The sequence below is a fragment of the Hylobates moloch genome, unplaced genomic scaffold (assembly GCF_009828535.3).
Source record: "Hylobates moloch isolate HMO894 unplaced genomic scaffold, HMol_V3 SCAFFOLD_17, whole genome shotgun sequence".
In the NCBI taxonomy this organism is placed as follows: domain Eukaryota; kingdom Metazoa; phylum Chordata; class Mammalia; order Primates; family Hylobatidae; genus Hylobates; species Hylobates moloch.
This window is the reverse complement of record NW_026652292.1, coordinates 82159814-82172960: the sequence shown is the minus strand read 5'-3', so window position 1 is coordinate 82172960 and position 13147 is coordinate 82159814. Positions and strand designations below refer to the sequence as shown.

Genomic DNA, 13147 nt, shown 5'->3' with positions numbered 1-13147 from the left:
GGGGCCGCCGGGGGGGCGCGGCGTGTGCATCCGCGAGTTCCGTGCGGCCGAGCAGGAGGCGGCGCGCCGCATCTTCTACGACGGCATCATGGAGCGCATCCCTAACACGGCCTTCCGCGGCCTGCGGCAGCACCCGCGCGCGCAGCTGCTCTACGCCCTGCTGGCGGGTCAGTGCGCCGGGCCCCCGGCTGCCGCAGTCCCTTGGGCCGGCGCGGATCTCCCCCGCCCCGGCGTCCACGCGGACCCCGCGCCCGGCTCCCGGGGACCAGCCTGGGAAGCCTCCGCTTTCTGCCGCGCCGGGCCCCGCGCAGGGCTGGCCAGGGGCATGGGGATGGGCGCAGGGCCCCGAGCGGGCCGGAGCCGGGGAGGGTCCGGGGTCCGCACCTGCGTCCCCGCCGCGCATCCCCCCACCCCCACCGCCTCCCCTGTCCCCTCCTGGGCATCCTGGGTGGGGGCGGGTGCCAGGGCAGGTAGCGCCCGCCGCGGCTGGGCCCCGGCGAGTGCCTAAATATAATCTGCGGGCGGGGGAGGCCGCCTCCCGCTCGGTGCTAATTTATGAGGGGAAGACAGCCGGCGACGCGGGGGGTGCGCGCGCCTGGCACAGCCGGGGCGGTCGCAGAGGGCGGCCCCTGCAGGGTCTTTGGGTGCCCTTCCCCTCGGAGCTTCCTGCCGGGGTGGGGGGTTCGCTCCCATTTTACAGATGAGGAGCTTGAGGCCGCGTGGGGAGGACGCGACTCCCCCAAGGTCATGGCAGCCGAAACGCGGCTGGAAGCAGTGTGGGGCCTCCCTGCCCTGTCCCTGCCCTCAGAGCTCCCGGACGCTGTTCAGGAAGGGCTCTTGCTGGGGCTCTGGGAAGAGGGGGGCCTGGGGCCCGGTGCTGGAACGTGGGACCCCCCTCTCCCCCCTCCCCCCTCCCCCTCCCCCGCGCGGGGCCTGGTCTGCGGGGCAGCTCCCTGGCAGGATCTGCCCACCTTGGCTTCAGCAGGCCAGCGTGAGCAGAGCTCTTCCTGGTCCGGCCATCCCGAGGGTGCCCTGCCGTGTTTGGAAGCTCAGAGAGCCGCCGAGGCTCGTTCCAGGCGGTGGGGGTGGGTGAGGTGGCTGTCTCTACCGCAGGAAGCTTGGAAATAGGGAGAAGTAGAAAGCACCCGAGATGACCCCGGCTCCTCCACCCGGAGCGCGGCCGGGCGCGGCGTCCCTAGCGGGCTTCGCCAGGGTGGCGTCTTCCGGGGCCTGGGGACCCCCGCCGCGCCGCTGACCCGCGCCCTCTGCCCGCAGCGCTGTGCTTCGCCTTGAGCCGCTCGCTGCTGCTGACGTGCCTGGTGCCGGCCGCGCTTCTGGGCCTGCGCTACTACTACAGCCGCAAGGTGATCCGCGCCTACCTGGAGTGCGCGCTGCACACGGACATGGCGGACATCGAGCAGTACTACATGAAGCCGCCTGGTGAGTCCCGCTCCTGCCCCTCCCCGACCTGCGCCCCAGACAGCTCTCGGGGGCACCCACTCCAGCAACCTCAGGGCAGGCCTGGGCGAGGGCCAGCGTGGGTGGGCCTGGGCCGGGGCCCCTGTGACCTGAGCCTTCTGGGTGACCGAGGTCTCCGGTGTCAGCGGGGCTGGGGGAGGCAGAGCCGGCTCCTCCCGCCCGCTGAGTGACCTGAGCTGGCCCTGCGACGCAGTGGCTCCACCGTTCCCTGCTCTGGATGCATCTCCCTGGCGCCTGCTGTGGTGGGGCAAGGGCTGCTGGGCTCTGTGGGTCCCATCTGGTGTGCCTTGCGGGGCTGGGGTTGCCTGCAGTGCCAGGGCCCTGGGGGGAGAGGGCTTGTGTGGCAGGGGCCGGGGATCCTATTGGGGCACAGAGGATGGGGTGGGGGCAGGGGACCTGACCTTGAGCCTTGGCCTTCGCTTCTGGTCTGATGTCTGGGCTGCTTAGCTGGAGGGTTTTGTCCCAGCCCCTGTGGCCTTCTGTAGCTGGAGGAGCTGGGTCTGGGCTCTAGGGGGGCTGGGGGTTGCTCTCCTCCCTCGGGCTGGCCCCCAGCCCCTGAGCCACACCTGTTCTCCATGCCGGATGCCGCAGGGGTGAAGACTCTGCTCTCTGGGGTAGGAGGCTCTCTGTGATCCTGGAGGGTCTGTAGGCCAATGAGAGGGACAGAGGGTGGCCCAAAGGGTTGGGCAGGGTCTGTCAGGAGCCCAGTCAGTGTCAGGGGAGGGACAGTGTCTGGCATCAATGGCTGCCATGCTCCACCCCCGCCCCACGGCCTTGGCGCTTGCTGCTCTCCTTGACCCTTTCCTAAACCCAAACAGAGCATCTGAGCAGCCCCTGAGCCCTGGCCAACCTCTGCTTGGGAGTGGAAACGGGCCACGAGGAAGCAGAGGCCACAGCAACAAAGGGGGCTCTGGTGGGCACACGGGGCATGGCCCTGCTCCCTCTGGGCCGTGGCCTCCCTGGTGTGAGGGAGTGGAGGGGTAGCTGGCAGGGCTGCAGGAACACCTCACGAGGGCAGAGGCTGGATAGCTGCTGACGGCCCATGCTGGATTCCTGGGAGCTGCTTGTGCACGTGGGGAAACCTAGTCCTGGGAGGAGTGAGGTGTGCCCAGGGTCACATGGTGCTGGGGTTGCTACTCCTGGGATGGCCCTGACCTCTGGTCTTGCCTGGGTGGGTAGAGGCAGAACCCCTGGGTGGTTGGCAGGCCAGCTGGTGGGAGGGGTACTGGTCCAGGATCCTCTCCTTGGAGGTGGAGAGGCTGTGTGGGTAGGGAGATGGGAGGTTGGGTGTGGGAGACCCCAGGGGCTCTAGGACGGGGGGCCGAGGAGGGGCAGCCCCCCTGGGAACCCTGGAGCTGCACGGAGCTTGGAGGGTCCAGCTGCTCGGGGCTGTGGCGCTGGCAGCGGTGCCCGGTGGCTCCCCCCTGGGCTGCTTCTCCTTGAAGGGCCCTCAGTACCCCCTCAGCCACTTGCCAGGCCTCAGCATCCAGCACTGAAGGAGACAGAGGTCCTGCTCATGGAGCCAGCGGGCTGGTGGCTGTGCAGAGGGGCAATGGGGAGGGATGGGAGGGCTTCCCGGGGCTCGGGGCAGGTGCAGAGCCTCCTTGAGGAGGAGGCTGGAGGGGCCACAGGCAGGCTGTGTGGCCCTCCACTGGCCAACCCTTGGTCTTCAGAGAGGTCTCTGGGTGCCACCTCTGCCTTTGGCTGCTGGAGGTGGCTGGGCTTCCCCTGTGGCCGGTGCCTGCAGGTTCCCTCCCACAACCACCCCCACCTACCCCTGCACCTCTCCTCCTCCCCTGCCGGTTCCCCTCCCCCATGACCACCACCTCCTGGCTTCATGCCTGACTTGAGCCAAGAATTGGGCCATGCCGTGGATGGGGTGGTGGCCTGGCCACTTGGCCCACTGCCAGGAGAGTCCGGGGCCAGAGGGGCCATCCCCTGTCCCCCACTTGGATTTATAGGAAAGCTCCTCCTGGGCTGCAGGGAGCCTTCTGGATGCACTTTGCTGACCCCTGCCCTTCGCAGCTCTTTGGTGTGGGTGCTGGAGTTTGCCGTGATGGCCTGGGTGACTCTGGGTGGCCAGGAGCCACAGCAGTTTGGCTGTACCATGGCCTGTTCAGGGTGGCCCAGGCCATCGAGGCATTTGGTCTGGGAGTAGCTGGGCAGGTCAGGGGCCTGACTGGGCAAACCCTGCCTCAGCTCTTAGTCTCAGAGGAGGGACTCAGGCCTTTGACCTCCACTCTGAGCAACGCAGCCTCCAGGCTTGAGTGGGTTCTGGCTGTTGGCCTTTTGGGTAACAGGTATTGGGCTGGCTTTCTCCCTTGGCTCCAGCAGAGCTGGTAGCTAGGCCCCAGGGGCTGCCGGGATTGGGTGTCCCACTGCCCTGGCTTGGTGTCCGGCTGGAGGGGGCAGTGCCAAGGGGACCCCTACAAGCCCCTGGCCCTGTCTCACCCCAGAGGTGGAGGGGTCTCCCCAGCCTTCCTCACCAGGTATCCCTGACCGCCCTGTCCCCTGCAGGCTCCTGCTTCTGGGTGGCCGTGCTGGATGGCAACGTGGTGGGCATTGTGGCCGCGCGGGCCCATGAGGAGGACAACACGGTGGAGCTGCTGCGGATGTCTGTGGACTCACGTTTTCGAGGCAAGGGCATCGCCAAGGCGCTGGGCCGGAAGGTGCTGGAGTTCGCCGTGGTGCACAACTACTCCGCGGTGGTGCTGGGCACGACGGCCGTCAAGGTGGCCGCCCACAAGCTCTACGAGTCGCTGGGCTTCAGACACATGGGCGCCAGTGACCACTACGTGCTGCCTGGCATGACCCTCTCGCTGGCTGAGCGCCTCTTCTTCCAGGTCCGCTACCACCGCTACCGCCTGCAGCTGCGCGAGGAGTGACCGCCACCGCTCACCCGCCCGCCCCCCGGCCGCCCTGTCCGCCTTGCCCGCCTGCCCGCCGCCCGGCGCGGCCCGCTTTCCGACGCTGACTTGGCGTTTGTGTTGGGTTTCCCCTTTTCAACATCCTGCGGTTGTCTGGCTGGTTCCCGGGGGGTGCGGGGCTGTTGCTCTTCGGCGACACTTTGGTGGGGGTGGGTTGTTTGTCGCCACAGCCCCTCGCCCTTCCCCACCTGCCCGGGCGGCTTGCCACCTGAAGAGTGGCATCTTGGACCACCGCGGCTGTCCACGACGCTGCCCTGCCCGCCGCCACTGGGGAAGGCCCAGCCTTGCTCACCAAGCACAGAACCTCTGCAACAGAGCCTGGGGCCAGGCTCCGGCCCCGCCTGCGGCCCCAGCGCCACTGCCCGTGGAGGCCCGAGCTGGCCACGGCGCTGCTTTGCTCCGCGCATGCCGAGGGTGTGGCCCGGCCGAGCATGCCGCATGCACACAGCCCCGCCCTGCTGCCCTGCCCAGACTGGACCCAGAGACCCGGGCTGGTGAGCGCCCCTGTCCCCGGCCCCGAGCTGGCCATGGGAGGGCCTGCCCCTGCCCCTGCCCCCACCCCTGCCCCCGCCCCCTGGAGGGCCTGGTCTGCCCTGCGCCGCCCAGCTCTGTCCACACCTGCTTTGCTCTGACGTCCTCGTTTTCTCTGGCTCCGGCTCCTCCCCTGCCTGGGCTGGGCTGACTGGTGTCATCACCCAGGTGGCTCCCATGGCGTCCGTGGCACAGCCGGGGTGGGGGTCCATGGGACCTCTCTCCCCAGTGCCCACTGGTTCGCGGTGGCCTCTCCCAGACGTCCCCGGGGACCTCCTGCCTCTGGCTGACGGTCCACCCTGTGAATCTTACCAGCCCAGGCTGCTGCCAACAGCGCCCAGCCTACAGCTTCTCCCAGCCTGAAACCAACCCATTTTCTAATAAGTTATTTAGACAGAATAGCACTCTGCATGACTTTAATTCTTGGGACAAAATGGTAGTTTGTACCCTAAGACACAGTTTCTGGCCCAGTGTGATGGGGGTGGGTGGCCGGGTGGGTGGAGCATTTTGCTGTTGGAACCCTGGAGGGAAACCCTGATTGGGTGTCATTTCCCGCCATGGAGCACGCCTCCCAGCCCCGGCCTGCAGGGTGGGCAGGGTGGGGGGCAAGGGAGTCCGCAGCCTCCGGGAGGAGGGGCAGGGTGCTGCCTTGGGCTGGGTGGGAAGAGGGGTGGCCGCCTTGGCTCCCGCTGGCCATGCTCCTGGTCTCCCCTTCCTGAGGTCACAGGCAGGGGCTGCCCTGGATGGGGCGGGGGGGGTGGCCTGGAAGGGGAGACAGAGGCGGAGGGTGGTACAGGCTGCACATTTAGCCTAGAGGTGCACCTGGCTTTGGTGGCAGGAGAAGAATAAACACTTGCCCAGATCCCTTTGTGTGGGGAATTGGGGAGGGGTCGTGGCAGGCAGGGTGGGCCATGGAACTGGGTCCCGGGCACCAAGGCCACGTGCAGGGCCATGGAGGGATGGTCCTCACGAGGCGCTTCAGAAGCGAGCAAGGGGACGGAGAAGCCCTGCGTCCAAGGGCCTTTTGTCCTATTAGCAATTGAGGTGTGCAGAGCACTGTACAAACTCCACTCCCCTGTACATTCCTCCCTGGAGGTGCCCGGACCCCGCTCGGGGATGAGAGTTTTGTAGACTGTACAGAAATCGGCACCCTATTTTCTTGCAGCTCAGATTTTGTTAATCTGGAATATACAGACAGACGTAAAGTGTTTTAGCAAAATGGAAACAAACAGTTGTGCCTTTTTCCTCTTTTGGTTTGGTTTGGGTTTGGCTTGGGGCTGGTCCCAGTTTGTGCGGGGCATGCTGGGGGCAGGAGGGGCAGGGCGGGCCAGGTGGAGTCAGGTCTTGGGGGTGTCGTGTTTGGGTGCCGCCAGCTTCCCTTGGTCCTGTGCCTTTGGAGCCTCGGGCTCCTGGGGTGCAGGGTGCTTGGGGGTGGCTGTTAGAGCCCACCGACGCCAGGGCGGGGCCTGGAGGCCCAGGGACTGCCAGTGTCCCCTTTATACTGATCCTAGCAGATCCCCTTCCTGGGGGTTCTGAGAGTCCTGGGCAGTGTAGCCTTCTCCCATTCTGGTGGCACCTGTGCCCATGAGTGACCTCTTCCCTGGCTGCACTGCCCTGTGGGTGGTGGGACGCTTGGCCTTTCTTTGTTGCTGCCAGGACTTGGTAGAGATGGCAGGAAGGGTGTGCGGGGTGGTTGTGTGCAGAACCCTGCCGCCCCTGAGGTGAGCGGAGTCACTGGTGTGCCTGCCAGGCTGGGGCGGAGCTGCCCGGAACCCTCGCCAGGCCAATGTGTAGCTTGGTGGGGCCCTTGAAGGCCGCTGGGCGACAGGTGTGTCCTCCCCCCTGGGCTGGAGGCCGGGTGCCCTGGTGGGTGGGCCTGCCCTGGCCCGCCTCATCCCTCCAGCCTAGGATCTCACTGCTCTGCACATGTGCACTGACGTGAATTTTATACGTTTGTAGAAACTCTGATGTAACTTCTTCTACCTCTGAAGCGCCCTCCTGGGCCCTGCTGTCACGTGGCTGATGCAGCTTCCCCGAGTGCTGGCCCCCTGCCCACTCCCCATGGGCACCCACCACTCAGACTCTGCGTGGTGAGGCCCGGGGAAAGCCAGGCTGGGGCCTGGCACTGCCCAAGGGGCTGGGGCTCCTGGGATTTCTGTGTGTTTGGAAGCCTCTGTTTTTGGAGTGGGGGGCGTGGAAGGCAGGAGGGGCTGACAGTGCCCGGGGCCAGAGCTGGGCGAAGGAGGACATGCAGTGCAGGCCTGACGAGAGGCACCGGGCAAGTGAGGGCTGAGGCGCCTCGGGATGCCCCGCACTGCCCAGAGCCACAGGTCTTGCTGTGCCGGGGGTGGGGTGGCCCCGGGCAGCTGCCACTGCCCAGGTGTGAGTCGCTGCAGACCTGGCCCCTGAGAGTGGGAGGCCTGCTTGTGCTGAAGCTGCGGTCTGGCCCCCGGAAGGGCTCCTGAGTGTAGGGAGTTGAGCCCCGCAGCCATGGCGGCATCTCCTTCTCCTTCCTCCACCCCATGCCCAGCCTTGCTTCCGGCTGGTGTCATGCCTTGGGGCTGGGCAGCAGCTGAGAAGCTGCCCCCGGAGGGAGGGGCCGAGGGCTGGGTCAGTCTGGCCTGAGGGGTGGATGGCTGGCCCTGGGGGAAAGCTGGGCCTGGGAGGCCCTGTGGACAGCAGGCCTGAGGCCACGAGGTCCTAGGGCCACCCCTCTCCTGCTCTGGGTGTCCTTCTCAAAGATGGCAGAAGGCTGCAGGCCCTACAGGGGACGGGCTGGGGACGCCCTGAGCTTCCTGGCTGTGTGGCAGGTGCTGAGGGAAGCTCTGTGGGCCATAAGGACCTGGCTCCCCTCTGAGAGGCCCGCCTGCCCCAGGGCACCTAGGGCTGTGCCTGTGGCCTGAGGCCAGGAACTTGGGTTCCTGGGCTCTGCTGGCGCCTGGGCTTTGTGGGGGCCAAAGGTGGTTGCCCCGCCAGGCAGGGGGCTGTGTGGGCCCTCGTGGGGCCACCTTCCTGTCAGTGCCCGAGGGATGGTGGGACAGTTGCCCCTGCGCCGAGGGAGCCCACTGCCATCCCCCATGGGCTGGCACTGCAGCCGCGCACCCTGTATTGCCTGCTGACTTGCTTGTGTCTGTTTGGAAGCTGCTTCTGTTTGGCCACAGGCCTGTGTTCCCGGGCTGATGGCCACAGAGCTGACACTTGGGGTTTGAGTTCCAGACTTGGCAGACCCTGGGATCCGCTTACTCCTCGGCGCCACGGCTGCTGTGCTCCCAGAGGTGGCACGATGCCTCCCGGGGCCACAGCGGGGTGAAGGAGGGCGAGCCGGACATACCATTGTTGGATGTATTTTTTTTAAAACAGCAATAATTAGCCATTTTAAAGGAGGGGTGTAGCTGTGTGTGTGCATGTGCACGTGTTTGAGCATGTGTGTGTGTGCAAGTGGGTTCTTGGATATGTGTAGTGTGAGCATGTGTGAGCGTGTGCATGTGTGAGCGTGTGCACGTGTGAGTGCATGTTGTAGGTGCATAAGCATGTACACGCGTGAGCATACATGTGCATGTGAGTACATGTGTGTAAGGTGTACATGTGCATTTATTGTGTACATGTGTGAGCACGTGTATGGATGTAGGTGTGTGTGCACATGTGTGAGTGTACATGTGTTTGTGTCTTGGGTATGCATAAGCATGTACGTGTATATGAATGTCTGTGTATGCATGAGCACGTATGCATGTGTGATGTACATGTTCTTGTGTACTTCTCTGGGGGCACATATGTATGAATGTATGAGTGCATATGTATGCATATGGTGTGCGTGTGTGTACTTGTGTGTGTGTGGGCATGTATGCGTATCAGTACTTGTCTGTGGCTGGTGTGTGGGTGAGCATGCACAGGTGTATGGATGTATATGTGAGCTGTACATGTAGAGTGTACATGTGTGTTGCATGAGCATGCATGTGTGTGAGTGCCTGTGTGTGTACTTGCATATATGTGGCTGTGCAGGTACCCGGCGGTGGTGGGCTGGCAGTGCCTGGGGAAGCAGATCCTGCCCACGGCTTCCCTGCTGGGCCCCCGGCCCCGGCCCGAGCCTCCCTGGCCCCTCTTGCCCCTCAGTGGGGCAGGGCCTGGGTGGAGGGCCTGGGCAGCTCCAGGGCAGGTCCAGGGAGGCCAGGCTTGGGGAGCACAGGGGGTGGGGTTCACCTGCTGCTGTTTGTTCCCGAAACTGTACTGTGAGCCCACAGCGGGGGCAGATTGTTCTGAGGCCCCAGATGTGCCAAAACAGCCCCCAGAGTGGGGGCGAGCGAGTTCTGAGGAGAGGGGCTGCGGGGGCCTGGGGTGGGTGTGCGCCCCTCCCCTGAATGGCCCCCAATGCTGCTGTTTTTCAATAAAACCAGAGTTGAAGGCACCTGGCTCCCGTGCTCTCTTGAGGCGCTTCCTGCCCACTGTGTGGCAGGGCTAGCTTTCAGGGATGTGGGCCCCCACCCTTGGTTGCCCAGTTTGGCCCCCGTCGCCTCCCTCTTCTCCCCTGGCCACCCCCTTTCCCCACCTCGGCTCCCCTACACCCGGCCAGGCTGCCTTGCAGCCAGCACTGCCCCCTGGAGGGAGTGTAATCTAGGAGGTGGGGCAGGGGGGCTTGGTGGCCCCATGGGCTGAGGCCCCTCCCCCAGCAGGCACCCAGCTGGGTGGGCCCTGCCCATTCACTCTCAGGCCTGGGATCCCCCAGAGCAGCTCCTGGGCCCTGCCCTCCCTCAGCTCTGTGCTTGACCCTGGGCACTCTAACTCCTGGCAGAGAGCTTGTCCCCCAGCCCTTGCCCCCACCCCATTTTTGCCACCCCAGTGGGACCAGGCCCTGCTGCCGTGTCCTCCTGGGTCTGGGGTTCCCAGTTCCAGTGGTTATGTTGGCCCTTGCCCTGGCAGCCCTGGTGCCTGCCTGCCTGGCCCCTCGGAGGAACAGCAGTGCTGAGGGAGAGTGTGAGGCGAGTGGGCATTAGAGCCCACCAGGATGGGGGTGGACCCCCAGAGTCTGTGAGGAAGGATACCAGGTCTGGAGTCCAGGCCGAGGGTGCTGCAGCTCAGGGCTGTGGTGGGAAGCAGGGTGTTGGGGGGAGTCTCACAGACAGACATGGGGTGGACACAGATCCCTGCCCTGGCAGGTCCCCGTCAGGATGCCAGTCTTTTTGGCAGAGGAACTCCTGGAGTCTGGAGGTCCCCCAGCTCCACAGCCCAGTCCCCTGGGCCGCTTTCCTGGTAGGGTTTCCTTGGCCCGGCTTCTGCCTTTCCCACCCTCCCAACCCGTGCTGCCAGGCCCTCCAGCCAGGACCCTGAAGGAACCCCAGGCTGCGAGTATCTTTCCAATGGCAAGGGGTTACGAACAGCAAAGCCCATATGGGACATCCCACTGAAACTGCGGCAGGATGGAGGCCTGGGTGCGGTGGGTACATCAAGGCCTGGCGGGGCCTGTTTGGGCTCAGAGTGCTGCCCAGGAACGCAGGCAGGGGCAGCACTGTGCTGGCAGGAGGGCCCAGCAGTGGCTACAGGCAGCTCCCTGGATCACTGGGACGTCCCATCACACTGGGAGCAGGCCCGGCCACCCAGGACCCACACACATGGGAGGCGGTGAAAATGTTTTTGAAGCCAGGAGAAAATCAGGCCGTCTCGGCCAGAGTGGGTGTCCTCTTCCTGGGGAGAAACCAAATGCTTCCTTGAGCCACAGTATGGGCATCTGGCTCCCCCAGGGGGCAGGAAGCACCAAGAGGGGTGAGGCTGGTGTGGCATACCAGCAGGACTGTGATCTGGACCCAGCTGTCCCTGCCTCCCCAGCACCGCACACGCTGTCAGGCAAATGCTGCCTAATTGAAGGGAAGAAGGAACGGACTTCCAGCACCCGCAGACCACAGCAGCGAGGTCCTGACCAATTCATTGTGATGACCCAGGTCACCCAGAAAAGATGAGCCATGTTCAATGGGCACAGGCAAGCCGCGTGGGTGACACAGCCACCATTTGAAAGAGGGCAGGGTGGCACACACGGTGGTGGGAGCCCACTGCTCAAACCCACAGTACCATCTGCACCCCATATACTCACCCCCCGCCGGCCTCCTGCAGTGGCACCAGGTGTCCCCACGAGCAGCCAGCACCTTGATGGTGAGCCTGAGTGCTGGCCGCTCAGTGGGTGGCAGCCAGAGGTGACAACTCTGAAGGGTGCAGGGGGCCCTGTGCCCCACTTGAAGGGGCGCTCTTGGAGCCCAGACCCAGACCTGGGTAAGGAAGTACATGGGAGGGGCTGAGGTACCAGGGTGGGGGGTGGCCTGAAAGCAGGACCCCGGGAGCACCTTTCCAGGGGCCACCACAGAGACAGGGAACCATGGTACAGGGTGAGGATGCGGCTGAAATCCTGGCTGGCGCACTTTTGAGCCCTGTGACCTTTTGGTGCCTCAGTTTCCTCACATGCAAAGGGGCGATGGTATTGGTGCCTCTGTCGCAGCCTGCTGTGAGGTGGAGGCGAGTCACAGGTGTCCTGCTGGGCTGGCAGTGAGGCCACTGTGCATGAGGGAAGGCAGAGGGGCACGTGGGACGGGAAGAGTCTGGAGGGGCTGCTTGGAGCACTGGCTGTCTCAGGGGAGCCGGCCTGTTTGCAGCCACTGGTCACTAGCCTGCAGGAGGCTCATGGGAGAGACCTTGTGGCCTGAGAGCACATGATCCCAGACGCCCGCGGGTCCTCGGTGGCCCCTAGGCTGCATCCACGGCAGAGGCCTGCAGTGGGTGGGCAGGTCTTCTCATAGAGGGGCCCCTCTGGTCCTCCTGAGGCATCAGTCGGGAACACAAGCTCCAGGGGCCTCAGTGCCTGCGGGGAGGCTGTGTTCTCTCCATCTCAGTACAGGGCTGCACGCTGGGCTGGCCTGGGAGGACGGTGCATGCCCTGGGCCACGGCTTCCTAAAGGGAAGGGAGCCAGCAGGGGGTGACACCATAGGGCATCAGAGCTGGTGGCTTCTTGGACACCTGCCAGGGGGGAGCAGCTGCTGAGCCACGAGGGAGCCCCCTCCCCTGGAATCCATGGGAGAGGGAGCCGGGAGTGCCTACACACTCTGGAGTGTCTGGCCCAGACCCAGCCTGGGTCACTCCCAACTGGGGGCACTCAGCCCTGCCCCTGCCAAGTGGCTGGGGATTGTGGACGGGGCACTTCCCACTCACAGGAAGAATTCACTCAGACAAGGATGAGGAGGGCTTTGTACAGGCATTTACTCCAGGGGATGACGGGCCACCCCAGCCCCAAAGGGTTAATGCGTCCTGGGGCGTACAGAGCTGGTGACCTTGGGGAAGGCCACACAATGGACTGTTGGAAACCAGTTCTCTCCTCCCACTGTTGCCTGGGGCTACAGACAAAATGAAGGCGAAAAATGCGGGGCTGGGGGGTGGGTGCTGACAGGGGACCCGGGGGTAGCCAGGCTGTTGCTGGGAGACTCAGTGCGACATGGGCCTGGCGGAGGGCCCCAGGCCTCCTGCAGTGGCACCAGGTGTCCCCATGAGCGGCCGACACTCAGGCTCACCTTGAGGGGTACCTGCAGGTGGCAGCCAGAGGTGAGCCCCAGGCCTGGGCCAGCCACCCCCAGCCACCTCCCAGACCCCACACAGGGGAACAGGGCCTATAGCACACAGGTGCACACATCCAGACACATGATCAGACAGCCACACGCACACATGTGCATACACATGCACACTCACCACACTCGCCCAATAACAGGCTTATGCCACATCCACCTCCCAGTCACGACACCTCGATCTTGGCGGAGGTTCCCCCACCCGCCAGGGCCTCTGTGCCAGTGGGTAGGCTACGGCCGGTAGACAAGGTGCCCTTGGGCAGGTGGGTGTGTCCTGGGGCATCCTGTGCTTGCCCCTCAGGGTCCTGCCCCGGGAGGATTGGTGGCTCCTAGAGGCCAGGAGAGCCCTCCCGGGGATCCCTGACCTTGAGTGGACCAAACCTTCACAGCTCTTGACAGGGAGGGAGGGGTCCAGCCCTGGCTGCCGTCCCTGTTCACTGAAGTGAGCGGAGTCGGGTGGGGCTTCCTGGGCTTCAGGGACCGCCCAGCCTCCACTGCTGTGCCTGCTGTGGAGTGGCCATCTCGGGGCCAAGGCCATCTCGGGGCTGGGGCTGCACCCTTTGGCCTGGGTCTTCTGCCCTGGGAGTGCTGGCCTCCCCTCACCCTGGGCTCCGGGA

The 13147-nt window shown here is 65.0% G+C and overlaps 2 protein-coding genes across 2 annotated transcripts in view; one reads left to right on the top strand and one right to left on the bottom strand.

Annotated features, from left to right (window-relative positions):
* On the top strand, positions 1-9339 carry NAT8L (N-acetyltransferase 8 like). Its single transcript, XM_032135453.2, has 3 exons — positions 1-167; positions 1276-1440; positions 3997-9339. Exons 1-3 carry the CDS (start codon positions 89-91, stop codon positions 4362-4364), a joined length of 612 nt encoding a protein of 203 aa, XP_031991344.1. The 5' UTR covers positions 1-88; the 3' UTR covers positions 4365-9339.
* Positions 9340-12218: 2879 nt separating this feature from the next.
* Positions 12219-13147, bottom strand: part of POLN (DNA polymerase nu) — a 170014-nt gene continuing 169085 nt past the window's right edge. Inside the window, exon 25 of the mRNA XM_032135450.2 lies at positions 12219-12491. Coding sequence (XP_031991341.1) covers positions 12306-12491 — 186 coding nt within the window. The 3' untranslated portion in view covers positions 12219-12305. The remainder of the gene's footprint in view (positions 12492-13147) is intronic.